This window comes from Pogoniulus pusillus, unplaced genomic scaffold (assembly GCF_015220805.1).
Source record: "Pogoniulus pusillus isolate bPogPus1 unplaced genomic scaffold, bPogPus1.pri scaffold_139_arrow_ctg1, whole genome shotgun sequence".
NCBI lineage: Eukaryota > Metazoa > Chordata > Aves > Piciformes > Lybiidae > Pogoniulus > Pogoniulus pusillus.
In genome coordinates, this window is record NW_026974574.1 from 52,728 (window position 1) to 76,258 (window position 23,531).

Sequence of the window (23,531 nt, forward strand, 5' to 3'; positions counted from 1 at the left end):
GAGGCAAGAAGGGACGAGAAGGGGCGAGACAGGGCGAGACGGGGCAAGAAGGGGCGAGAAGGGACGAGAAGGGACGAGAAGGGGCGAGACGGGACGAGAAGGGGCGAGAAGGGACGAGAAGGGGTGAGAAGGGCCGAGAAGGGGCGAGAAGAGGCGAGAAGGGACGAGAAGGGGCGAGACAGGGCGAGAAGGGGCGAGAAGGGGTGAGACAGGGCGAGACGGGGCGAGACGGGACGAGAAGGGACGAGAAGGGGCGAGAAGGGGCGAGAAGGGGCGAGACGGGGCGAGACGGGACGAGACGGGACGAGAAGGGACGAGAAGGGACGGGACGGGACGAGAAGGGACGAGAAGGGACGGGACGAGATGAGACGAGACGTGGCGAGGTGAGGTGAGACGAGAAGAGACGCAAGGAGAAGCAGAGGGAATCAAAGACAAGGGGAGACAAAGGAAGGGAGCCAATGAGTCATCAACCATTCAGACAATTGTCAATCTCTTTGTCCATTGGCGTCCTTCCAGGCCTCCTCATAGTTGTCCTCCCATCGGTGTGTGAGATGGAGAAGGAGGAGGGGAAGGTGGTGGAGGAGGGGAAGGTGATGGAGGAGGGGAAGGAGGGGGATGAAGGAGAAGGGGGAAGAGAAGGAGAAGGGGGAAAAGAAGGAGAAGGGGGAGGGGAAGAAGAGGAAGGGGAAAGAGAAGGAGAGGAAGGAGAAGGAAGACAGAGAAAGGGAGGAAGAAGGAGATGGAGAAGGAAGAGAGAGAAGGGGAAGAAGAAGGACAAGGAGAAAGAGGGGAAGGAGGTAGGAAAAGATTACAAGGAAAAGGAGTTTAAATTCAGTTCTTCGTGCACCCCTGCACCCTCCCTGCCTGTCAGTCACCCAGACATATCACCTAATCCCATTACCCACACCCCCATTCACCCTTCCCTGCATCCACGCATGTCTCCACGTATCCATCAGTGCAGGATCCCTTCCATCTATCTCCCCTCGCACACCTCCATGCACAGAGGCAGCCCCAAAGCAGCAGCAGAGCAGCTGCGCCCTGCAGCCAGCAGGGGCAAGGCAGGCAGCAGAGGCCCTGCCCAAGCTGCTGCCCAGAGCCAAGCCCTGCGGCAGAGAGTGCCCAGAGCAGCCTCACCTGTGACAGCGTCGGTGGAGACAGGGCCCAGGCGCTGGCGGCCCCACAGCCCGTACAGGTTGAACTTGTAGCGGCGGGACGGGGACAGCCCAGGCACGCTCACCGTGCGCGAACCCCCGTCCACGGGCAGCACCTGGGGCTGGCCTTGCCCATCCCTGTACTGCACCATGAAGGAGTCAAAGGTGCCCTCGGGGACGCTCCACTCCAGCTGCACCGACTCGGGGCCCACCTGGGAGGCCCTCAGCTCGCCCAGCACTGGCTTCTCTGTTGGTTCCTCAGGTTCTGGAGCTGCAGCTGCAGCAGAGAGGGGACACAAAGTGCAGGATGTCAACTTCCATCTGCCACTCTGTCCCTGCATCCATTTCAGCCTTCATCCACCCAGTACTGACATCTTCCATGCACTTGTGCCATGACACACAGCCATGGGAATAGGAATCAAGAGATGAGAGATGAAGAAAGGGAAGCAAAGTGGAGTGAAGAAAAGCAAACAGAAGCACAGCAAAAAGAAGTGAAAAGAAGCAAAGAGAAGACCAAAGAGAATCATAGGAGGGCTTTGGTTGGAAGGGACCTCAAAGCTCATCCAGTTCCAACTCCTGCCATAGGCAGGGACAGCTCCCACTAGAACAAGTCACTCATGGCCTCTTCTAACCTGGTCTTGAACACAACAAGCTAGGGAGCATCCGCAGTCTCCCTGGACAACCTGTTCTAGTGTAAGACAAGAGGAGCACAGGGAAGGAAAAGGAATGGGAGCCAAGGGGAGGGCAGGAAAGGTGAGGGGATGTGAGGTGTGGTGAGGGCAGGAGAGAGGAGGCGAGGGGAGGTGAGGGCAAGGGAGAGCAGGCGAGGGGAGGTGACAGGAGGTGAGGGGAGGGGAAGGAAGGTGATAGGAGGAAACGGGAAGCAGCGGGAGGTGAGGAGACGTGAGGGGAGACGAAGGCAACGTGAGGCTAGGGAAGGGGAAGACAGGCAAGGTGGGGGAGTGTTGTGGAGGGCCTGAAGGCCCAAAAGAGGCTTGCTTATGCCTTGTCTTGCCTTGCCTGGACATGTTTTTCTGCCAGGACTCCTGGTTGTAAACAGGTTGTGTAAGCCACACACACCCAGCTCGTGTCTCCCTGAAACAAGCCCATGTGATCCCCATATTTGGGAGAGTCCAGGCAAGAGCTTCTGCCTATGATGGTAAGGTTTGGCTGGCTGCCAACCAGGATTTGTCACTCTGGTGCTCAAGAGGCCATTCATCTCGGCCCACAGTCAATAAATGGGGGTGCACAGGTAAACAACCTGCTCTGACTCACCCGCACGGCTCAGACTTGCTTGCACAGCTCTGACCCTCACTTGCAGCGCTCAGCTCAGACCCTCAGGCATAGACCCTGCACAGCTCAGCCCCACAGACCCTCATGTTCTGACTCACTCGCAGCTCTCCTGCCTGCTTACCTTTCATGCAGAGCTCATTTAAGCCTGCCTATAATACATAGGAGGAGCCTGTGGTCTCCTAAGCCAGCTGTGCACAGCTGCATGCTACGATGTTATCAGAACCAGATCCTGCATTGCCTTTACCTACAGAGCTCAGACTCCCAGCAGCTGTGCACACTTTGCATGCCTGCTGCCTATCGCTGCCTGGTAACAGCCACTGCCACTGAGAGAACCAGGAAGCAGACTCTGGATTGCCTGCACACACACATGGCCTGCTAGCTGTGACAACTGTGCCAGAGACAGCACAGATATTCTCCTGCTCCTGAAATCCTGCCAGCTGAGAAGTCCTGGACACAGCATCCAGAAGGAAGTCAGGAGCACCAAGGCAGAGATCATCCCTCGTCAGGAGAGCAAAGGTCAGAAACCTTTCCCCAGAGACTGGGAAGATTTATCCTCTCCCCTCAAGTCAGGAAGATTCCAGCCTCGGAGTCCACAGGCAGAGACGCTGGAGAATTGGACACTGGGCACAGGCTGTGACACAGCCCCAGAGGGTAATTAATAATAGACAAAGAGTTGTGAGTTAAAGCTTCAATACCTCTGTGATATCTGTTTCCTCTGCCATAGAGCAGTAGGAGTTTCAGCCTGCCCTGCTGGGCACATAGCATAAAGATCCCAAGCGGCATTGAGTTGCAGGCAAACTCCTCTCTCTGTTTATAGTTTGAATGTTTGAGGTTGATTAACAAATTCCTGTACCTATTTTATCCTGAATTGTTTCCATGACTGTGTACCAACCTTTAATATTAATATCCAGGGGTTGGGGGAGGTGAGAGTTCAAAATATTGAATTAAATAAATCTATATTTTTATATGAAATTGATATTGCCCCAATTAATTTCTCTCCTCTGCCAATAGGCATAGGTACAGAGAATCCTCCTCTGCACCAAGGGGAGAGGGGGAGAGGGGAGGCGAGGAAGGGAGGCGAGGGGAGCTGAGAGGAGGAAATGAAAGCAAAATCATGAGAAGAGAAGCAGAGAAAAGCAAAGGGAAAGAAAGTGAAGTGCAGAGCAGAGAATCAAAGAGAAGTGCAGAGGAGAGAAGTGAATTGATGAAAGGAGAAGAGAAGAGAAGAGAGGTGAAGGAGAGGAATAAGAGTTTGATGGAGCAGAGGGAAGAGGAGAAGGGGAAGAAGCTGATCAGCAGTGGCAGAGAAGGCAGAAGAGAGTAAAGCAGAGGGTGAAGGTGAGAAGCAGCAGGATGAGGGCAGAGCAAAGCCGCAGGTGAGAATCCATCCACGCAGCCAGGCAGGGCCCTGCAGCCTCCCACACCTTTCTGCCTCCGTGCACAGAGGCAGCCCCGAGGCAGCAGAGAGCAGCTGTGGCCTGCAGCCAGCAGGGGCAAGGCAGGCAGCAGAGGCCCTGCCCAAGCTGCTGCCCAGAGCCAAGCCCTGCGGCAGAGAGTGCCCAGAGCAGCCTCACCTGTGACAGCGTCGGTGGAGACAGGGCCCAGGCGCTGGCGGCCCCACAGCCCGTACAGGTTGAACTTGTAGCGGCGGGACGGGGACAGCCCAGGCACGCTCACCGTGCGCGAACCCCCGTCCACGGGCAGCACCTGGGGCTGGCCTTGCCCATCCCTGTACTGCACCGTGAAGGAGTCAAAGGTGCCCTCGGGGACGCTCCACTCCAGCTGCACCGACTCGGGGCCCACCTGGGAGGCCCTCAGCTCGCCCAGCACTGGCTTCTGTGCTGGTTCCTCAGCTTCTGGAGCTGCAGCTGCAGCAGAGAGGGGACACAAAGTGCAGGATGTCAACTTCCATCTGCCACTCGGTCCCTGCATTCATTTGAGCCTTCCTCCAACCAGTACTGACATCTTCCATGCACTTGTGCCATGACACACAGCCATGGGAACAGGAATCAGGAGATGAGAGATGAAGAAAGGGAAGCAAATTGGAGTGAAGCGAAGCAAAGGAAAGCACAGCAGAAAGAAGAGGAAAGAAGCAAAGAGAAGCAAAAGGTAAAGAAGGGAGGAAAATGAAAGCTAAGGAAAGAGAAGCAAAGCAAAGAGAAGCCCAAGGAGAACCATAGAATGGTTTATGTTGGAATGGACCTCAAAGCTCATCCAGTTCCAACCCCTGCCATAGGCAGGGACAGCTCCCACTAGAACAAGTCACTCAAGGCCTCTTCCACCCTGGTCTCGAATATCTCCAGCTAGGGAGCATCCACATCCTCCCCAGACAACCTGCTCCAGTGTAAGACAAGACAAGTGCAGGGAAGCAAAGAGAAGGGGAGGTCAGGGGAGGGCAGGAAAGGTGAGGGGAGGTTCGACGTGGTGAGGACAGGAGAGAAGAGGCGAGGGGAGGTGAGGGAAGGGGAATAGAGGCAAGGCGAGGGGAGGCGACAGGAGGCAAGGTGAGGCAAGAGGAGGAGAGGGGAGGCAAGGCAAGGGGAGGGAAGTGGAGGCGAGGGGATGCGAGGGAAGGGGAGACAAAGGGAGGGAAGGAGAGACAAAGGGAGGGAAGGCAAAGTGAGTGGAGGGGTGTTGTGGAGGGCCCATAGGCCCAAAAGAGGATTGCTTATGCCTTGCCTTGCCTGGACATGTTTTTCTGCCAGGACCCCTGGTTGTAAACAGGTTGTGTAAGCCTCACACACCCAGCTCGTGTCTTCCTGGGGTAAGCCCATGTGATCTCCATATTTGGGAGAGTCCAGGCAAGAGATTCTGCCTATGATGGTAAGGTTTGGCTAATTCCCAACCTGATTGGTCACTCTAGTGGCCAAAAAGGCCATTAATCTCAGCCCCCAGTCAATGAGTAGGGATGCACAGGCAAACACCTGCTCTCTGGCCCTATCCCAGCTCAGCTCTCTGACCCCCACTGCAGCGCTCAGTCAGTCGGACCTCCACGCTCGGATGCCATTGCACAGCTCCCCTGCTCAGAGGCTCACAGCTCATGCTTTGGCCCAATTGCAGCTCTCCTGCCTGTGTGCCTTAGGTGCAGAGCTCATTTAAACCTGCACATATATATATATAAGGAGCCTATAGCCTTCTAAGCCAGCTGTGCACAGCTGCAGCTGTATTGCTATCAGGACCTGATCCTGCATCATTGATTGACATACAGGGCTCAGACTCCCAGCAGCTGAGCACACTCCGCATGCTCGCCGCTTATTGCCTGGTAAAAGCCACTGCTGCTGAGAGAACCAGGATCAGGCTCTGGATGGTCTGCACACACACACATGGCCTGCTAGCTGTGAAGAACTGGCCAGAGACAGCAGGGACATTCTCCTGCTCCTCAAATCTTGCCAAGATGATAGCCCTAGACACAGCATCCAGAAGAGGACAGCAGCATTAAAAGCAGAGATCATCCCTTGCCAGGAGAACAAAGGTTAGAAAACCAATATTCCCCCAGAGACTGGGAAGATTTATCCTCTCCCCTCAAGCCAGGAAGATTCCAGCCTCAAAGAGTCCACAGGCAGATCCCCTGAAGTCTGGACACTAGGCACAGGCTGTGACACAGCCCCAGAGGGTGATTAACAATTGATAAAGAGTTGTGGGTGAAAGCTTCAGTACCTCTGTGATCTAAGTTGCCTCTGCCATAGAGCAGAAAGGGTTTCAGCCTGCCCTGCTGGGCACATAGCATAAAGATCCCAAGCGGCATTGAGCTGCAGGCAAACTCCTCTCTCTGTTTATAGTTTGAATGTTTGAAGTTGATTAACAAATTCCTGTGCCTATTTTATCCTGAATTGTTTCCATGTCTGTGTACCAACCTTTAATATTAATATCCAGGGGTTGGGGGTGGTGAGAGTTCAAAATATTGAATTAAATAAATCTATATTTTTATATGAAATTGATATTGCCCCAATTAATTTCTCTCCTCCGCCAATAGGCATAGGTACAGAGAATCCTCCTCTGCACCAAGGGGAGAGGGGGAGAGTGGAGGCGAGGAGGGGAGGCGAGGGGAGCTGAGAGGAGGAAATGAAAGCAAAGTCATGAGAAGAGAAGCAGAGAAAAGCAAAGGGAAAGAAAGTGAAGTGCAGAGCAGAGAATCAAAGAGAAGTGCAGAGGAGAGAAGTGAATTGATGAAAGGAGAAGAGAAGAGAGGTGAAGGAGAGGAATAAGAGTTTGATGGAGCAGAGGGAAGAGGAGAAGGGGAAGAAGCTGAGCAGCAGTGGCAGAGAAGGCAGAAGAGAGTAAAGCAGAGGGTGAAGGTGAGAAGCAGCAGGATGAGGGCAGAGCAAAGCCGCAGGTGAGAATCCATCCACGCAGCCAGGCAGGGCCCTGCAGCCTCCCACACCTTTCTGCCTCCATGCACAGAGGCAGCCCCAAGGCAGCAGAGAGCAGCTGTGGCCTGCAGCCAGCAGGGGCAAGGCAGGCAGCAGAGGCCCTGCCCAAGCTGCTGCCCAGAGCCAAGCCCTGCGGCAGAGAGTGCCCAGAGCAGTCTCACCTGTGACAGCGTCGGTGGAGACAGGGCCCAGGTGCTGGCGGCCCCACAGCCCGTACAGGTTGAACTTGTAGCGGCGGGACGGGGACAGCCCAGGCACGCTCACCGTGCGCGAACCCCCGTCCACGGGCAGCACCTGGGGCTGGCCTTGCCCATCCCTGTACTGCACCGTGAAGGAGTCAAAGGTGCCCTCGGGGACGCTCCACTCCAGCTGCACCAACTCGGGGCCCACCTGGGAGGCCCTCAGCTCGCCCAGCACTGGCTTCTCTGTTGGTTCCTCAGCTTCTGGAGCTGCAGCTGCAGCAGAGAGGGGACACAAAGTGCAGGATGTCAACTTCCATCTGCCACTCTGTCCCTGCATCCATTTCAGCCTTCATCCACCCAGTACTGACATCTTACATGCACTTGTGCCATGACACACAGCCATGGGAACAGGAATCAAGAGATGAGAGATGAAGAAAGGGAAGCAAAGTGGAGTGAAGAAAAGCAAACAGAAGCACAGCAAAAAGAAGTGGAAAGAAGCAACGAGAAGACCAAAGAGAATCATAGAAGGGTTTTGGTTGGAAGGGACCTCAAAGCTCATCCAGTTCCAACTCCTGCCATAGGCAGGGACAGCTTCCACTAGAACAAGTCACTCATGGCCTCTTCTAACCTTGTCTTTAACACATCAAGCTAGGGAGCATCCACAGTCTCCCTGGACAACCTGTTCTAGTGTAAGACAAGAGGAGCACAGGGAAGGAAAAGGAATGGGAGCCAAGAGGAGGGCAGGAAAGGTGAGGGGATGTGAGGTGTGGTGAGGGCAGGAGAGAGGAGGTGAGGGGAGGTGAGGGCAAGCGAGAGCAGGTGAGGGGAGGTGACGGGAGGCGAGGGAGGTGAGGGGAGGGGAAGGAAGGTGATAGGAGGAAACGGGAAGCAGCGGGAGGTGAGGAGACGTGAGGGGAGACGAAGGCAACGTGAGGCGAGGGAAGGGGAAGACAGGCAAGGTGGGGGAGTGTCATGGAGCGCCTGAAGGCCCAAAAGAGGCTTGCTTATGCCTTGCCTTGCCTGGACATGTTTTTCTGCCAGGACCCCTGGTTGTAAACAGGTTGTGTAAGCCACACACACCCAGCTCGTGTCTCCCTGGGGCAAATCCATGTGATCCCCATATTTGGGAGAGTCCAGGCAAGAGCCTTCTGCCTATGATGGTAAGATTTGGCTGACTGCCAACCTGATTGGTCACTCCAATGTCCAAGAGACCATTAATCTCGGCCCACAGTCAATAAATAGTGGTGCACAGGTAAACAACCTGCTCTGGCCCTACCCGCAGATCAGCTCAGCTCGGACCCCATTGCAACACCCTGCTGCTCTGACTCACCTACATGGCTCAGACACTGCTCTGACCCCCACTGCAGCGCTCAGCCGCTTAGACCCCCACGCTCGGACACCATTGCACAGCTCCAATGCTCAGAGGCTCAGATCCTCATGGTTTGACCCAATCGCAGCTCACCTGCCTGTGTACCTTAGCTGCAGAGCTCATTTAAGCCTGCACATATATATGTAAGGAGCCTATGGTCTCCTAAGCCAGCTCTGCACAGCTGCATGCTATGGCGCTATCAGGACCTGATCCTGCAGTGCTTTACCTACGGAGCTCAGACTCCCAGCAGCTGTGCACACTTTGCATGCCTGCTGCCTATCACTGCCTGGTAACAGCCACTGCCACTGAGAGAACCAGGAAGCAGACTCTGGATTGCCTGCACACACACACAGCCTGCTAGCCGTGAGAACCGTGCCAGAGACAGCACAGATATTCTCCTGCTCCTGAAATCCTGCCAGCTGAGAAGTCCTGGACACAGCATCCAGAAGGAGCCAGCAGCACCAAGGTAGAGATCATCCCTCACCAGGAGAACAAAGGTCAGAAACCTTTCCCCAGAGACTGGGAAGATTTATCCTCTCCCCTCAAGCTGGGAGGATTCCAGCCTCAGAGTCCACAGGCAGAGACCCCCTGGAGAATTGGACACTGGGCACAGGCTGTGACACAGCCCCAGAGGGTGATTAATAATTGATAAAGAGTTGTGAGTGAAAGCTTCAGTACCTCTGTAGATATCAGTTCTGTCTGCCATAGAGCAGAAAGAGTTTCAGCCTGCTCTGCTGGACAAAGAGCATAAATATCCCAAGCAGCATTAAGCCGCAGGGAAACTCCTCTCTCTGTTTATAGTTTGAATGTTTGCTGGTTAAAGAACCAATTCCCTGTGCATATCTTGTCCTAAATTTTTTCATGACTGTGTACCAAGCTTTAACATTAATATCCAGTGGTTGGGGGTGGCAGAGTTCAGAATATTGAGATCAATAAATCTATGTTTTTATATAAAATTATATCGCCCTAATTAATTTCTCTCCTCTGCCAAATAGGGGCAGGTGCTTAGAATTCCTCTCTGCAACAGGGAGGTGAGGGAAGGGGAGGTGATGGGAGGCAAGGGGAGGCGAGGGGAGGAGAGGGGAGGTGAGGGAAGGGGAGCCGAAGGGAGGGGAGGTCAAGGGGGGAGAGAGGAGAGGAGGTGAGGGGAGGGCAGGTGATGGGAGGCGAGGGGAGAAAATGAGAGGGGAGGACACGGCAGCTGAGGGGAGGAGAGAGGAGCGGAGGCAAGGGGAGGTGAGAGGAGCAAATGAAAGTGAGGAGAAGAGAAGCAGAGCAAAGCAAAGGGAAAGGAAGCAAAGTGCAGAGTAGAGAATTAAAGTAAAGAGGAGAGAAGTGAATTGATGAAAGGAGAAGAGAAGAGAGGTGAAGGAGAGGAATAAGAGTTTGAAGGAGCAGAGAGAAGAGGAGAAGGGAAAGAAGCTGAGCAGCAATGGCAGAGAAGGCAGAAGAGAGTGAAGCAGAGGGTGAAGGTGAGAAGCAGCAGGATGAGGGCAGAGGAAAGGTGCAGGTGAGAATCCATCCACGCAGGCAGGCAGGGCCCTGCAGCCTCCCACACCTTTCTGCCTCCATGCACAGAGGCAGCCCCAAGGCAGCTCAGAGCAGCTGTGGCCTGCAGCCAGCAGGGGCAAGGCAGGCAGCAGAGGCCCTGCCCAAGCTGCTGCCCAGAGCCAAGCCCTGCGGCAGAGAGTGCCCAGAGCAGCCTCACCTGTGACAGCGTCGGTGGAGACAGGGCCCAGGCGCTGGCGGCCCCACAGCCCGTACAGGTTGAACTTGTAGCGGCGGGACGGGGACAGCCCAGGCACGCTCACCGTGCGCGAACCCCCGTCCACGGGCAGCACCTGGGGCTGGCCTTGCCCATCCCTGTACTGCACCGTGAAGGAGTCAAAGGTGCCCTCGGGGACGCTCCACTCCAGCTGCACCGACTCGGGGCCCACCTGGGAGGCCCTCAGCTCGCCCAGCACTGGCTTCTCTGTTGGTTCCTCCGCTTCTGGAGCTGCAGCTGCAGCAGAGAGGGGACACAAAGTGCAGGATGTCAACTTCCATCTACCACTCTGTCCCTGCATCCATACCTCCATTTCAGCCTTCATCCACCCAGTACAGCCATTTACATACAGCTACCCCATACTACAGACTCATGTTAAGAGAAATGTAGAGATGAGAGATGAAAGGAAACAAAGTGGAGTGAGGCACAGAGAAGAGAAGCAGAGTGAAGAAAAGCAACTTTAAGCAAAACATAGCAAAGTGAAGAGAATCAAAATGAAGTGAAGGGAAGTGAGAGAAGAAGCAAAGTGAGAAGAGAAGAGAAGAGAAGAGAAGAGAAGAGAAGAGAAGAGAAGAGAAGAGAAGAGAAGAGAAGAGAAGAGAAGAGAAGAGAAGAGAAGAGAGGAGATGAAAGCAGAGGAGAGGAGAGGAGAGGAGAGGAGAGGAGAGGAGAGGAGAGGAGAGGAGAGGAGAGGAGAGGAGAGGAGAGGAGAGGAGAGGAGAGGAGAGGAGAGGAGAGGAGAGGAGAGGAGAGGAGAGGAGAGGAGAGGAGAGGAGAGGAGAGGAGAGGAGAGGGGACGGGAAGGGACGAGAAGAGACGAGAAGGGACGAGAAGGGACGAGAAGAGGCGAGACGAGACCAGAAGAGGGGAGGCGAGAAGAGGCGAGACGGGGCGAGACGGGGAGAGAAGGGACGAGAAGGGGCGAGAAGGGACGAGAAGGGGCGAGAAGGGGCGAGACGGGACGAGAAGGGACGGGACAGATGAGACGAGACGAGGCGAGGTGAGGTGAGGCGAGAAGAGGCGAGACGAGAAGAGATGCAAGGAGAAGCAGAGGGAAGCAAAGACAAGGGGAGACAAAGGAAGGGAGCCAATGAGTCATCAACCATTCAGACAACTGTCAATCTCTTTGTCCATTGGCGTCCTTCCAGGCCTCCTCATAGTTGTCCTCCCATCGGTGTGTGAGATGGAGAAGGAGGAGGGGAAGGTGGTGGAGGAGGGGAATGTGATGGAGGAGGGGAAGGAGGGGGATGAAGGAGAAGGGGGAAGAGAAGGAGAAGGGGGAAAAGAAGGAGAAGGGGGAAAAGAAGGAGAAGGGGGAAAAGAAGGAGAAGGGGGAGGGGAAGAAGAGGAAGGGGAAAGAGAAGGAGAGGAAGGAGAAGGAAGACAGAGAAAGGGAGGAAGAAGGAGATGGAGAAGGAAGAGAGAGAAGGGGAAGAAGAATAACAAGGAGAAAGAGGGGAAGGAGGTAGGAAAAGATGAAGAGGAAAAGGAGTTTAAATTCAGTTCTTCGTGCACCCCTGCAGCCTCCCTGCCTGTCAGTCACCCAAAGACATTATCACCTAATCCCATTACCCACACCCCCACCCACCCATCCATGCATCCACGCATGTCTCCATGTATCCATCAGTGCAGGATCCCTTCCATCTATCTCCCCTCGCACACCTCCATCCACAGAGGCAGCCCCGAGGCAGCAGAGAGTAGCTGTGGCCTGCAGCCAGCAAGGGCAAGGCAGGCAGCAGAGGCCCTGCCCAAGCTGCTGCCCAGAGCCAAGCCCTGCGGCAGAGAGTGCCCAGAGCAGCCTCACCTGTGACAGCGTCGGTGGAGACAGGGCCCAGGCGCTGGCGGCCCCACAGCCCGTACAGGTTGAACTTGTAGCGGCGGGACGGGGACAGCCCAGGCACGCTCACCGTGCGCGAACCCCCGTCCACGGGCAGCACCTGGGGCTGGCCTTGCCCATCCTTGTACTGCACCGTGAAGGAGTCAAAGGTGCCCTCGGGGACGCTCCACTCCAGCTGCACCGACTCGGGGCCCACCTGGGAGGCCCTCAGCTCGCCCAGCACTGGCTTCTCTGTTGGTTCCTCAGCTTCTGGAGCTGCAGCTGCAGCAGAGAGGGGACACAAAGTGCAGGATGTCAACTTCCATCTGCCACTCCATCCATCCATCCATTGGAGCCTTCTTCCACCCAATACTGACATCTTACATGCACTTGTGCAATGATACACACCCATGTGAGCAGAAATTTGGAGATGAGAGATGAAGAAACGGGAGCAAAGTGGACTGAAGGGAAGCAAAGGGAAGCACAGCAAAAAGAAGTGGAAAGAAGCAAAGAGAAGCAAAAGGTAAAGAAGGGAAGAAAACGAAAGGGAAGGGAAGAGAAGCAAAGCAAAGAGAAGACCAAAGAGAATCATAGAATGGTTTAGGTTGGAATGAACCTCAAAGCTCATCCAGTTCCAACTCCTGCCATAGGCACGGACAGCTCCCACTAGAACAAGTCACTCAAGGACTCTTCTAACCTGGTCTTGAACACAACAAGCTAGGGAGCATCCACATCCTCTCTGGATAACCTGTTCCAGTGTAAGACAAGAGGAGCACAGGGAAGGAAAAGGAATGGGAGCCAAGGGGAGAGCAGGAAAGGTGAGGGGATGTGAGGTGTGGTGAGGGCAGGAGAGAGGAGGTGAGGGGAGGTGAGGGCAAGCGAGAGCAGGCGAGGGGAGGTGAGGGGAGGCGAGAGGAGGGGAAGGAAGGTGATAGGAGGAAATGGGAAGCAACGGGAGGTGAGGAGACGTGAGGGGAGACGAAGGCAACGTGAGGCAAGGGAAGGGGAAGACAGGCAAGGTGGGGGAGTGTCGTGGAGGGCCTGAAGGCCCAAAAGAGGCTTGCTTATGCCTTGCCTTACCTGGACATGTTTTTCTGCCAGGACTCCTGGTTGTAAACAGGTTGTGTAAACCACACACACCCAGCTCGTGTCTCCCTGAGACAAGCCCATGTGATCCCCATATTTGGGAGAGTCCAGGCAAGAGCTTCTGCCTATGATGGTAAGGTTTGGCTGGCTGCCAACCAGGATTTGTCACTCTGGTGGTCAAGAGGCCATTCATCTCGGCCCACAGTCAATAAATGGGGGTGCACAGGTAAACAACCTGCTCTGACTCACCCGCACGGCTCAGACTTGCTTGCACAGCTCTGACCCTCACTTGCAGCGCTCAGCTCAGACCCTCAGGCATAGACCCTGCACAGCTCAGCCCCTCAGATGCTCAGAGCCTCAGACCCTCATGTTCTGACTCACTCGCAGCTCTCCTGCCCGCTTACCTTTCATGCAGAGCTCATTTAAGCCTGCCTATAATACATAGGAGGAGCCTGTGGTCTCCTAAGCCAGCTGTGCACAGCTGCATGCTACGACGTTATCAGAACCAGATCCTGCATTGCCTTTACCTACAGAGCTCAGACTCCCAGCAGCTGTGCACACTTCGCATGCCTGCTGCCTATCGCTGCCTGGTAACAGCCACTGCCACTGAGAGAACCAGGAAGCAGACTCTGGATTGCCTGCACACACACACATGGCCTGCTAGCTGTGACAACTGTGCCAGAGACAGCACAGATATTCTCCTGCTCCTGAAATCCTGCCAGCTGAGAAGTCCTGGACACAGCATCCAGAAGGAAGTCAGGAGCACCAAGGCAGAGATCATCCCTCGTCAGGAGAGCAAAGGTCAGAAACCTTTCCCCAGAGACTGGGAAGATTTATCCTCTCCCCTCAAGTCAGGAAGATTCCAGCCTCGGAGTCCACAGGCAGAGACGCTGGAGAATAGGACACTGGGCACAGGCTGTGACACAGCCCCAGAGGGTGATTAATAATTGATAAAGAGTTGTGAGTGAAAGCTTCAATACCTCTGTGATCTAAGTTGCCTCTGCCATAGAGCAGAAAGGGTTTCAGCCTGCCCTGCTGGGCACATAGCATAAAGATCCCAAGCGGCATTGAGCTGCAGGCAAACTCCTCTCTCTGTTTATAGCTTGAATGTTTGAAGTTGATTAACAAATTCCTGTGCCTATTTTATCCTGAATTGTTTCCATGTCTGTATACCAAGCTTTAATATTAATATCCAGGGGTTGGGGGTGGTGAGAGTTCAAAATATTGAATTTAATAAATCTATATTTTTATATCAAATTGATATTGCCCCAATTAATTTCTCTCCTCCGCCAATAGGCATAGGTACAGAGAATCCTCCTCTGCACCAAGGGGAGAGGGGGAGAGGGGAGGCGAGGAAGGGAGGCGAGGGGAGCTGAGAGGAGGAAATGAAAGCAAAGTCATGAGAAGAGAAGCAGAGCAAAGCAAAGGGAAAGGAAGCAAAGTGCAAAGAAGAGAATCAAAGAGAAGTAAAGAGGAGAGAAGTGAATTGATGAAAGGAGAAGAGAAGAGAGGTGAAGGAGAGGAATAAGAGTTTGATGGAGCAGAGGGAAGAGGAGAAGGGGAAGAAGCTGAGCAGCAGTTGCAGGGAAGGCAGAAGAGAGTGAAGCAGAGGGTGAAGGTGAGAAGCAGCAGGATGAGGGCAGAGGAAAGCCGCAGGTGAGAATCCATCCACGCAGGCAGGCAGGGCCCTGCAGCCTCCTACACCTTTCTGCCTCCATGCACAGCGGCAGCTCCAAGGCAGCAGAGAGCAGCTGTGGCCTGCAGCCAGCAGGGGCAAGGCAGGCAGCAGAGGCCCTGCCCAAGCTGCTGCCCAGAGCCAAGCCCTGCGGCAGAGAGTGCCCAGAGCAGCCTCACCTGTGACAGCGTCGGTGGAGACAGGGCCCAGGCGCTGGCGGCCCCACAGCCCGTACAGGTTGAACTTGTAGCGGCGGGACGGGGACAGCCCAGGCACGCTCACCGTGCGCGAACCCCCGTCCACGGGCAGCACCTGGGGCTGGCCTTGCCCATCCCTGTACTGCACCGTGAAGGAGTCAAAGGTGCCCTCGGGGACGCTCCACTCCAGCTGCACCGACTCGGGGCCCACCTGGGAGGCCCTCAGCTCGCCCAGCACTGGCTGCCTTCTTGGTTCCTCAGCTTCTGGAGCTGCAGCTGCAGCAGAGAGGGGACACAAAGTGCAGGATGTCAACTTCCATCTCCCACTTCATCCACACATCTTTTTAAGCCTTCATCCACCCAGTACTGACATCTTACATGCACTTGTGCCATGACACACAGCCATGGGAACAGGAATCAGGAGATGAGAGATAAAGCAAAGGGAAGCAAAGTGGAGTGAAGCAAAGCAAAGGGAAGCACAGCAAAAAGAAGTGGAAAGAAGCAAAGAGAAGCATAGGTAAAGAAGGGAAGAAAAAGAAAGGGAAGGGAAGAGAAGGAAAATAAAGAGAAGATCAAAGAGAACCGTGGGATGGTTTAGATGGGAAGGGACCTCAATGCTCTTCCAGTTCCAACCCCTGCCATAGGCAGGGACAACTCCCACTAGAACAAGTCACTCAAGGCCTCTTCCAACTTGGTCTTGACCATCTCCAGCTAGGAAGCATCCATAGCCTCCCTGGACAGCCCTTTCAGTGGAAGAGAAGAGAAGTGCAGGGAAGCAAAGAGAAGTGGAGCCTAGGAAAGGGAAGGCAAGGTGAGGGGAGGCGAGGCAAGGGGAGGGAAGGGGAGGTGCAGCAAGGGGAGGGGAAATGAGAGGGGCGAGGTGAGATCAGGTGAGGTGATGGGAGGAGAGGTGAGAGGAGGCCAGGCAAGGCAAGGTGAGGAGAGGGGAGGGGATGAGAGGGGAGAGGAGGTGAGGGGAGGTGAGGAGTGGCGAGGGGAGGGGACTTGAGGAAAGGGTTGAGGAGGTGAGGGAGGCGAGGGGAGAGGAGGCAAATGGAGCAGAATGAAGGTGAGGAGAGTGAAGGGTAGGCGAGGGGAGGTGAGGGGAAGGGAAGCGAGGGGAGGGGCGCAAAAGAAAGCAAAGCCATGAGAAAAGAAGCAGAGCAAAGCAAATGGAAAGGAGGAGAAGTGCAGAGCAGAGAATGAAAGAGAAGTAAAGAGGAGAGAAGCGAATTGATGAAAGGAGAAGAGAGATGAAGGAGAGGAATAAGAGTTTGATGGAGCAGAGAGAAGAGGAGAAGGGAAAGAAGCTGAGCAGCAGTGGCAGAGAAGGCAGAAGAGAGTAAAGCAGAGGGTGAAGGTGAGAAGCAGCAGGATGAGGGCAGAGCAAAGCCGCAGGTGAGAATCCATCCATGCAGGCAGGCAGGGCCCTGCAGCCTCCCACACCTTTCTGCCTCCATGCACAGAGGCAGCCCCAAGGCAGCAGAGAGCAGCTGTGGCCTGCAGCCAGCAGGGGCAAGGCAGGCAGCAGAGGCCCTGCCCAAGCTGCTGCCCAGAGCCAAGCCCTGCGGCAGAGAGTGCCCAGAGCAGCCTCACCTGTGACAGCGTCGGTGGAGACAGGGCCCAGGCGCTGGCGGCCCCACAGCCCGTACAGGTTGAACTTGTAGCGGCGGGACGGGGACAGCCCAGGCACGCTCACCGTGCGCGAACCCCCGTCCACGGGCAGCACCTGGGGCTGGCCTTGCCCATCCCTGTACTGCACCGTGAAGGAGTCAAAGGTGCCCTCGGGGACGCTCCACTCCAGCTGCACCGACTCGGGGCCCACCTGGGAGGCCCTCAGCTCGCCCAGCACTGGCTGCCTTCTTGGTTCCTCAGCTTCTGGAGCTGCAGCTGCAGCAGAGAGGGGACACAAAGTGCAGGATGTGAACTTCCATCTGCCACTCCATCCATCCATCCATTGGAGCCTTCATCCACCCAGTACTGACATCTTCCATGCACTTGTGCCATGACACACAGCCATGGGAACAGGAATCAAGAGATGAGAGATGAAGAAAGGGAAGCAAAGTGGAGTGAAGAAAAGCAAACAGAAGCACAGCAAAAAGAAGTGGAAAGAAGAAAAGAGAAGACCAAAGAGAATCATAGAAGTGTTTTGGTTGGAAGGGACCTCAAAGCTCATCCAGTTCCAACTCCTGCCATAGGCAGGGACAGCTCCCACTAGAACAAGTCACTCATGGCCTCTTCTAACCTGGTCTTTAACACATCAAGCTAGGGAGCATCCACAGTCTCCCTGGACAACCTGTTCTAGTGTAAGACAAGAGGAACACAGGGAAGGAAAAGGAATGGGAGCCAAGAGGAGGGCAGGAAAGGTGAGGGGATGTGAGGTGTGGTGAGGGCAGGAGAGAGGAGGCGAGGGGAGGTGAGGGGAGGCGAGGGGAGGGGAAGGAAGGTGATAGGAGGAAACGGGAAGCAGCGGGAGGTGAGGAGACGTGAGGGGAGACGAAGGCAACGTGAGGCGAGGGAAGGGGAAGACAGGCAAGCTGGGGGAGTGTTGTGGAGGGCCTGAAGGCCCAAAAGAGGCTTGCTTATGCCTTGTCTTGCCTTGCCTGGACATGTTTTTCTGCCAGGACTCCTGGTTGTAAACAGGTTGTGTAAGCCACACACACCCAGCTCGTGTCTCCCTGAGACAAGCCCATGTGATCCCCATATTTGGGAGAGTCCAGGCAAGAGCCTCCTGCCCATGATGGTAAGGTTTGGCTGACTGCCAACCAGGATTTGTCACTCTGGTGGTCAAGAGGACATTCATCTTGGCCCACAGTCAATAAATGGGGGTGCACAGGTAAACAACCTGCTCTGACTCACCCGCACGGCTCAGACTTGCTTGCACAGCTCTGACCCTCACTTGCAGCGCTCAGCTCAGACCCTCAGGCATAGACCCTGCACAGCTCAGCCCCTCAGATGCTCAGAGCCTCAGATCCTCATGTTCTGACTCACTCGCAGCTCTCCTGCCCGCTTACCTTTCATGCAGAGCTCATTTAAGCCTGCCTATAATACATAGGAGGAGCCTGTGGTCTCCTAAGCCAGCTGTGCACAGCTGCATGCTACGACGTTATCAGAACCAGATCCTGCATTGCCTTTACCTACAGAGCTCAGACTCCCAGCAGCTGTGCACACTTCGCATGCCTGCTGCCTATCGCTGCCTGGTAACAGCCACTGCCACTGAGAGAACCAGGAAGCAGACTCTGGATTGCCTGCACACACACACAGCCTGCTAGCTGTGACAACTGTGCCAGAGACAGCACAGATATTCTCCTGCTCCTGAAATCCTGCCAGCTGAGAAGTCCTGGACACAGCATCCAGAAGGAAGTCAGAAGCACCAAGGCAGAGATCATCCCTCATCAGGAGAGCAAAGGTCAGAAACCTTTCCCCAGAGACTGGGAAGATTTATCCTCTCCCCTCAAGCCGGGAGGATTCCAGCCTCAGAGTCCACAGGCAGAGACCCTGGAGAATTGGACACTGGGCACAGGCTGTGACACAGCCCCAGAGGGTAATTAATAATAGACAAAGAGTTGTGAGTGAAAGCTTCAATACCTCTGTGATCTAAGTTGCCTCTGCCATAGAGCAGAAAGGGTTTCAGCCTGCCCTGCTGGGCACATAGCATAAAGATCCCAAGCGGCACTGAGCTGCAGGGAAACTCCTCTCTCTGTTTATAGCTTGAATGTTTGAGGTTGATTAACAAATCCCTGTGCATATTTTATCCTGAATTGTTTCCATGTCTGTGTACCAAGCTTTAATATTAATATCCAGGGGTTGGGGGTGGTGAGAGTTCAAAATATTGAATTTAATAAATCTATATTTTTATATGAAATTGATATTGCCCCAATTAATTTCTCTCCTCTGCCAATAGGCATAGGTACAGAGAATCCTCCTCTGCACCAAGGGGAGAGGGGGAGAGGGGAGGCGAGGAAGGGAGGCGAGGGGAGCTGAGAGGAGGAAATGAAAGCAAAGTCATGAGAAGAGAAGCAGAGAAAAGCAAAGGGAAAGAAAGTGAAGTGCAGAGCAGAGAATCAAAGAGAAGTGCAGAGGAGAGAAGTGAATTGATGAAAGGAGAAGAGAAGAGAGGTGAAGGAGAGGAATAAGAGTTTGATGGAGCAGAGGGAAGAGGAGAAGGGGAAGAAGCTGAGCAGCAGTGGCAGAGAAGGCAGAAGAGAGTAAAGCAGAGGGTGAAGGTGAGAAGCAGCAGGATGAGGGCAGAGGAAAGCCGCAGGTGAGAATCCATCCACGCAGGCAGGCAGGGCCTTGCAGCCTCCCACACCTTTCTGCCTCCATGCACAGAGGCAGCCCCAAGGCAGCAGAGAGCAGCTGTGGCCTGCAGCCAGCAGGGGCAAGGCAGGCAGCAGAGGCCCTGCCCAAGCTGCTGCCCAGAGCCAAGCCCTGCGGCAGAGAGTGCCCAGAGCAGCCTCACCTGTGACAGCGTCGGTGGAGACAGGGCCCAGGCGCTGGCGGCCCCACAGCCCGTACAGGTTGAACTTGTAGCGGCGGGACGGGGACAGCCCAGGCACGCTCACCGTGCGCGAACCCCCGTCCACGGGCAGCACCTGGGGCTGGCCTTGCCCATCCCTGTACTGCACCATGAAGGAGTCAAAGGTGCCCTCGGGGACGCTCCACTCCAGCTGCACCGACTCGGGGCCCACCTGGGAGGCCCTCAGCTCGCCCAGCACTGGCTGCCTTCTTGGTTCCTCAGCTTCTGGAGCTGCAGCTGCAGCAGAGAGGGGACACAAAGTGCAGGATGCAAACTTCCATCTGCCACTCTGTCCCTGCATCCATTTCAGCCTTCATCCACCCAGTACTGACATCTTCCATGCACTTGTGCCATGACACACAGCCATGGGAATAGGAATCAAGAGATGAGAGATGAAGAAAGGGAAGCAAAGTGGAGTGAAGAAAAGCAAACAGAAGCACAGCAAAAAGAAGTGAAAAGAAGCAAAGAGAAGACCAAAGAGAATCATAGAAGGGTTTTGGTTGGAAGGGACCTCAAAGCTCATCCAGTTCCAACTCCTGCCATAGGCAGGGACAGCTCCCACTAGAACAAGTCACTCATGGCCTCTTCTAACCTGGTCTTGAACACAACAAGCTAGGGAGCATCCGCAGTCTCCCTGGACAACCTGTTCTAGTGTAAGACAAGAGGAGCACAGGGAAGGAAAAGGAATGGGAGCCAAGGGGAGGGCAGGAAAGGTGAGGGGATGTGAGGTGTGGTGAGGGCAGGAGAGAGGAGGCGAGGGGAGGTGAGGGCAAGGGAGAGCAGGCGAGGGGAGGTGACAGGAGGTGAGGGGAGGGGAAGGAAGGTGATAGGAGGAAACGGGAAGCAGCGGGAGGTGAGGAGACGTGAGGGGAGACGAAGGCAACGTGAGGCGAGGGAAGGGGAAGACAGGCAAGGTGGGGGAGTGTTGTGGAGGGCCTGAAGGCCCAAAAGAGGCTTGCTTATGCCTTGCCTTGTCTTGCCTTGCCTGGACATGTTTTTCTGCCAGGACTCCTGGTTGTAAACAGGTTGTGTAAACCACACACACCCAGCTCGTGTCTCCCTGAGACAAGCCCATGTGATCCCCATATTTGGGAGAGTCCAGGCAAGAGCTTCTGCCTATGATGGTAAGGTTTGGCTGGCTGCCAACCAGGATTTGTCACTCTGGTGCTCAAGAGGCCATTCATCTCGGCCCACAGTCAATAAATGGGGGTGCACAGGTAAACAACCTGCTCTGACTCACCCGCACGGCTCAGACTTGCTTGCACAGCTCTGACCCTCACTTGCAGCGCTCAGCTCAGACCCTCAGGCATAGACCCTGCACAGCTCAGCCCCACAGACCCTCATGTTCTGACTCACTCGCAGCTCTCCTGCCTGCTTACCTTTCATGCAGAGCTCATTTAAGCCTGCCTATAATACATAGGAGGAGCCTGTGGTCTCCTAAGCCAGCTGTGCACAGCTGCATGCTACGATGTTATCAGAACCAGATCCTGCATTGCCTTTACCTACAGAGCTCAGACTCCCAGCAGCTGTGCACACTTTGCATGCCTGCTGCCTATCGCTGCCTGGTAACAGCCACTGCCACTGAGAGAACCAGGAAGCAGACTCTGGATTGCCTGCACACACACACACACATGGCCTGCTAGCTGTGACAACTGTGCCAGAGACAGCACAGATATTCTCCTGCTCCTGAAATCCTGCCAGCTGAGAAGTCCTGGACACAGCATCCAGAAGGAAGTCAGGAGCACCAAGGCAGAGATCATCCCTCGTCAGGAGAGCAAAGGTCAGAAGCCTTTCCCCAGAGACTGGGAAGATTTATCCTCTCCCCTCAAGTCAGGAAGATTCCAGCCTCAGAGTCCACAGGCAGAGCCCCTGAAGTTTGGACACTAGGCACAGGCTGTGACACAGCCCCAGAGGGTGATTAACAATTGATAAAGAGTTGTGAGTGAAAGCTTCAATACCTCTGTGATCTAAGTTGCCTCTGCCATAGAGCAGAAAGGGTTTCAGCCTGCCCTGCTGGGCACATAGCATAAAGATCCCAAGCGGCATTGAGCTGCAGGCAAACTCCTCTCTCTGTTTATAGTTTGAATGTTTGAAGTTGATTAACAAATCCCTGTGCCTATTTTATCCTGAATTGTTTCCATGTCTGTGTACCAACCTTTAATATTAATATCCAGGGGTTGGGGGTGGTGAGAGTTCAAAATATTGAATTTAATAAATCTATATTTTTATATGAAATTGATATTGCCCCAATTAATTTCTCTCCTCCACCAATAGGCATAGGTACAGAGAATCCTCCTCTGCACCAAGGGGAGAGGGGGAGAGGGGAGGCGAGGAAGGGAGGCGAGGGGAGCTGAGAGGAGGAAATGAAAGCAAAGTCATGAGAAGAGAAGCAGAGAAAAGCAAAGGGAAAGGAAGTGAAGTGCAGAGGAGAGAAGTGAATTGAGGAAAGGAGAAGAGAAGAGAGGTGAAGGAGAGGAATAAGAGTTTGATGGAGCAGAGGGAAGAGGAGAAGGGGAAGAAGCTGATCAGCAGTGGCAGAGAAGGCAGAAGAGAGTGAAGCAGATGGTGAAGGTGAGAAGCAGCAGGATGAGGGCAGAGCAAAGCCGCAGGTGAGAATCCATCCATGCAGGCAGGCAGGGCCCTGCAGCCTCCCACACCTTTCTGCCTCCATGCACAGAGGCAGCCCCAAGGCAGCAGAGAGCAGCTGTGGCCTGCAGCCAGCAGGGGCAAGGCAGGCAGCAGAGGCCCTGCCCAAGCTGCTGCCCAGAGCCAAGCCCTGCGGCAGAGAGTGCCCAGAGCAGCCTCACCTGTGACAGCGTCGGTGGAGACAGGGCCCAGGCGCTGGCGGCCCCACAGCCCGTACAGGTTGAACTTGTAGCGGCGGGACGGGGACAGCCCAGGCACGCTCACCGTGCGCGAACCCCCGTCCACGGGCAGCACCTGGGGCTGGCCTTGCCCATCCCTGTACTGCACCGTGAAGGAGTCAAAGGTGCCCTCGGGGACGCTCCACTCCAGCTGCACCGACTCGGGGCCCACCTGGGAGGCCCTCAGCTCGCCCAGCACTGGCTTCTGTGCTGGTTCCTCAGCTTCTGGAGCTGCAGCTGCAGCAGAGAGGGGACACAAAGTGCAGGATGTCAACTTCCATCTGCCACTCGGTCCCTGCATTCATTTGAGCCTTCCTCCAACCAGTACTGACATCTTCCATGCACTTGTGCCATGACACACAGCCATGGGAACAGGAATCAGGAGATGAGAGATGAAGAAAGGGAAGCAAAGTGGAGTGAAGCGAAGCAAAGGAAAGCACAGCAGAAAGAAGAGGAAAGAAGCAAAGAGAAGCAAAATGTAAAGAAGGGAAGAAAATGAAAGCTAAGGAAAGAGAAGCAAAGCAAAGAGAAGCCCAAGGAGAACCATAGAATGGTTTAGGTTGGAATGGACCTCAAAGCTCATCCAGTTCCAACCCCTGCCATAGGCAGGGACAGCTCCCACTAGAACAAGTCACTCAAGGCCTCTTCCACCCTGGTCTCGAATATCTCCAGCTAGGGAGCATCCACATCCTCCCCAGACAACCTGCTCCAGTGTAAGACAAGACAAGTGCAGGGAAGCAAAGAGAAGGGGAGGTCAGGGGAGGGCAGGAAAGGTGAGGGGAGGTTCGACGTGGTGAGGACAGGAGAGAAGAAGCGAGGGGAGGTGAGGGAAGGGGAATAGAGGCAAGGCGAGGGGAGGCGACAGGAGGCAAGGTGAGGCAAGAGGAGGAGAGGGGAGGCAAGGCAAGGGGAGGGAAGTGGAGGTGAGGGGATGCGAGGGAAGGGGAGACAAAGGGAGGGAAGGCAAAGTGAGTGGAGGGGTGTTGTGGAGGGCCCATAGGCCCAAAAGAGGATTGCTTATGTCTTGCCTTGCCTGGACATGTTTTTCTGCCAGGACCCCTGGTTGTAAACAGGTTGTGTAAGCCTCACACACCCAGCTCGTGTCTCCCTGGGGTAAGCCCATGTGATCTCCATATTTGGGAGAGTCCAGGCAAGAGATTCTGCCTATGATGGTAAGGTTTGGCTAATTCCCAACCTGATTGGTCCCTCTAGTGGCCAGAGATGCCATTAATCTCAGCCCCCAG

General features: G+C 54.8%; 1 protein-coding gene across 1 annotated transcript in view; it reads right to left on the reverse strand.

Annotated features, from left to right (window-relative positions):
• The window catches only part of LOC135173925 (tenascin-X-like), a gene marked incomplete at both ends in the record, with an annotated part of 73,526 nt that extends 51,002 nt beyond the window's left edge, over positions 1-22,524 (reverse strand). The window contains 9 exon segments of the mRNA XM_064141139.1: positions 1,135-1,428; positions 4,019-4,306; positions 6,976-7,269; positions 10,074-10,367; positions 11,935-12,228; positions 14,887-15,174; positions 16,501-16,794; positions 19,367-19,660; positions 22,231-22,524. Of these exon segments, the coding sequence (XP_063997209.1) occupies positions 1,135-1,428; positions 4,019-4,306; positions 6,976-7,269; positions 10,074-10,367; positions 11,935-12,228; positions 14,887-15,174; positions 16,501-16,794; positions 19,367-19,660; positions 22,231-22,524 (2,634 nt within the window).
• Between the last annotated feature and the right edge of the window lie 1,007 nt (positions 22,525-23,531).